The 3,033-nt window shown below is 44.8% G+C and overlaps 1 protein-coding gene across 1 annotated transcript; it reads right to left on the bottom strand.

Annotated features, from left to right (window-relative positions):
• Positions 1-1,163: 1,163 nt before the first annotated feature.
• WFDC11 (WAP four-disulfide core domain 11) lies at positions 1,164-2,419 on the bottom strand. The gene is made up of 2 exons (XM_019636910.1): positions 2,320-2,419; positions 1,164-1,330 (listed from the first exon to the last, which is right to left on the bottom strand). Exons 1-2 carry the CDS (start codon positions 2,417-2,419, stop codon positions 1,164-1,166), a joined length of 267 nt encoding a protein of 88 aa, XP_019492455.1.
• Between the last annotated feature and the right edge of the window lie 614 nt (positions 2,420-3,033).

The raw sequence follows: 3,033 nt of genomic DNA, 5'->3' as shown, positions 1-3,033 counted from the left end.
AAGGAAGTGTTGGAAGCTTTGTCTACTCAGTAGGATGGGAATGATATTGGGGGTTATAATAAGGGCAATCAAGGGCCGGCCGAGTGGTGCGATGGTTAAGAACTGGCTTGGGACGCCAGAGGGCCCCGGTTCGGATCCCACATATGAGGGCCAGTGACACTGCCCTCCACAGCTAAGATGCTGAACAACAGCTCAACCTGGAGCTGGGCTGCCGTGAGTTGCTGGCGACGGCATAGGCTGCAGCCCCTGCTGCAGTGGGTTACCATGGGCTACCGTGTGTAGCCAGCAGCCAGCGTGAGCGGCCAGCAGCCGCAGTGAGCGGCCGTCCAGAAGCCGGCGACTGATCTGCCTCGCCAGGGAAGAGCGCAATGATGGTGCCAACTTGGGCCAGTGAAGCAGCGTCCTCCACAACTAGATTGAAGAACAAAACGACAGCAACTTGTCTGTTCCCCTTCCCCCAATTCCCCAGCACTGTTCCCATCCCCCCAATTACCCAATAAAAAAAAATAAATAAGGGCAATCAAGGGTAATGGAAGGGAGTAGAAAAAGCCAGAGGCCATTGTTTGCAAATGAGTTTATTTGTTAAGGATTTGCTCCTTCTCAGCCCTCATTGAGACTAGACTGGGGTCCCAGGTGACAGGTTAGGGTTTTACCTGTTTTCCAATAAATGCTGCAAGAGAGAAGGGTTAGATGTTTAGAGACTAGAGAACTCTGAGAAATGAGCATTCATTCCCAAGCGTAATATTAATATTACCCATCCTGCCAGATCATGGGACAGGAATACTTTATGTAACTATAGGAACTGTCCACTTCTGAGTCGGGGGTGGTAGTATTTGTTGATTGAACAGAGGAAGGTAAAGATTTGGGGTCTGGCTGAACCAAAAGGACTCATGGAAAGGTCTGACCATAGAAGCAATGGTTAGAAATCTGGACAAAAATTAGGAAGAGCGGAGTAATATGAGGACAGCACAGGCATTGATTATCTGATGAAAGAAGCAATGTGCCCCAAGATAATGTCTTGGTTTATTTGCCAGTGAATTGCTTTCCAGGTTTAGGGGACATTGTCTTCTGCTATTTTTGCACCTAAGATTTAGGGTACATCTGTCCTCTGTTTAGGAATAACAGCATTTGAGAAGAGGGCGAGACTCAGGGAAGACACATGATCAAGCACACATCTCCCAACTCACTGGAGTTTTCCAGCAGATGTTTCCACAATAGGTCCAGCAGCACGTTTGTTCTTCGTTTATGCATTTGAAGGTTTTAGAACACTTTTTGGTACAGTCATTGATGGTTGGATATCCCCAGCACTCCACAAGTAATATTTCATCCCCTGAAATTGTGATGAGACTGTAAGATGCTGACAAGCGTGGGAAGAGAAGCCCTTTATAAGCTTAACAGCCCCTCCGAGAATCCAAGCTCCAAGTCTCCACCAAGATATCCATCTGCCTTATGAGCAAGTCCCCTGAGCAAGTTCCTGAGCCTCCTCATTGCATCTTCACCAATCTCTTTGCCTTCTCTGCCCCCACAGGTCCTACCTGTGTTGCAGGTCTCTGGGCCCTCTTTGAGCATCCTCGAGATAGGACTCAGTGTACTTCCTGCCTTCATGTCCCCTCCTGTGAAATCTACATTTCTATAACAGGAGATCTGAGAGCCTGAGCTATCCTCTAGCTGCATTACCACACCTGTTTCATACTGTGGGAAGTTAGACCAGGGGGAAGAAGGAACAGATTCTCTCACCTTTTCTCCCTCTTTGCTGACCTTGCCTTCAATAACTCAGCCTCTCTCCAAATTCTTATCTCTCTCACTCAGTTTTCTCAGCCCCTTCCATTGATTGCTTTTTCTTATCATATGACCCTCCACTTTGCCCCACTAGGGACTCGTCTTATGTCTCTTTTCTATCTTGTCACGTTCTGAAAGATCCTGCTGCTAAAACTAAGGGTGTATATTAAGAAATATCCATTTGGTACTCATCCAAGTACACACTGCGAGGACACAGAGCTCCTGCAAGTATGGGAAGATACGGCAGCTCTGTCTTCGAGCTCCCTACCTTCAAAGATAGCCTGACTTGGGGAAATATTATATCCTTGTAACTTATGGAATATATATAAAAGAGAACATGTGCTCATTGCCACTTTTTTTCAAAATTGGAATAGGAAGCATTGAAGGACCTCAGCTTGATGCATAAAAAGATTGTAATTTTCCAACAGGTGAGCAGGGAAGGTGGGCCCTGCATCAGATGGGCCAGACACAGTCCCCTTCACTTGACCAGGAACAAGCACAACAAGTCCCCACCCTTTGTTCCCAGCCCAGCCTCGTCACCTATGACTGGTTTGTCCTTAAACGCTCCCAGCACAGATAGTAGCGCCATACAGAGGCATGTCATGTGTAGAGGTGTCCAGAGCTTCATGATGCTGACCATATGTGTCTGAATACGTATTGGCAGTTGCTGCTAGAGATGAAGAGACATAAATAGAGTTGTGAAGCAAAAGGAAGTGTTTCTAGAATTTTTTTATACTTTGTCTTTGAATTATTCCTCCTTGCTCACCACCTCAGCTGAACAACAAGCACACACCTCAGTTGAACACTGGCTTTGCCAAAAGGTCTCTCTCCATCCCACACTTCATGCCTTCCTTTTGCAGAAAAATTTAAAAACATTTTTTTAAAAATGTGTTGTCTTCCCTTGATTAAAAGATCATTCAAATTCAGCTTACGGAATTCTCAAAACATAAAAAGGTACAAAGGAGATGATGAAATATTTCTAGTAACCCCACTAGATTGGCACATGGTATTCTTTTATATGTGCATATATGTGAATATGAATTGTTTTAATAAAACTGAAATCATATCAGGCTTGCTGTTATATATCGACTTTTTATTTAAAAATTTGTAACATGATATTAAAATAAAAGTTTTGGCCAAAGACCTTTGGATAGACCCTAAGGTGAGCTTGTAAGACAGATCAACTTGTAGGACTTTAAAAAAGAGAGAATGAGGGCCGGCCGAGTGGCGCGATGGTTAAGAACTGGCTTGGGA

The sequence above is a fragment of the Hipposideros armiger genome, unplaced genomic scaffold (assembly GCF_001890085.2).
Source record: "Hipposideros armiger isolate ML-2016 unplaced genomic scaffold, ASM189008v1 scaffold_31, whole genome shotgun sequence".
In the NCBI taxonomy this organism is placed as follows: Eukaryota; Metazoa; Chordata; class Mammalia; order Chiroptera; family Hipposideridae; genus Hipposideros; species Hipposideros armiger.
Note: the sequence above shows the minus strand (reverse complement) of the source record. Positions and strands in the feature narration are given on the sequence as shown.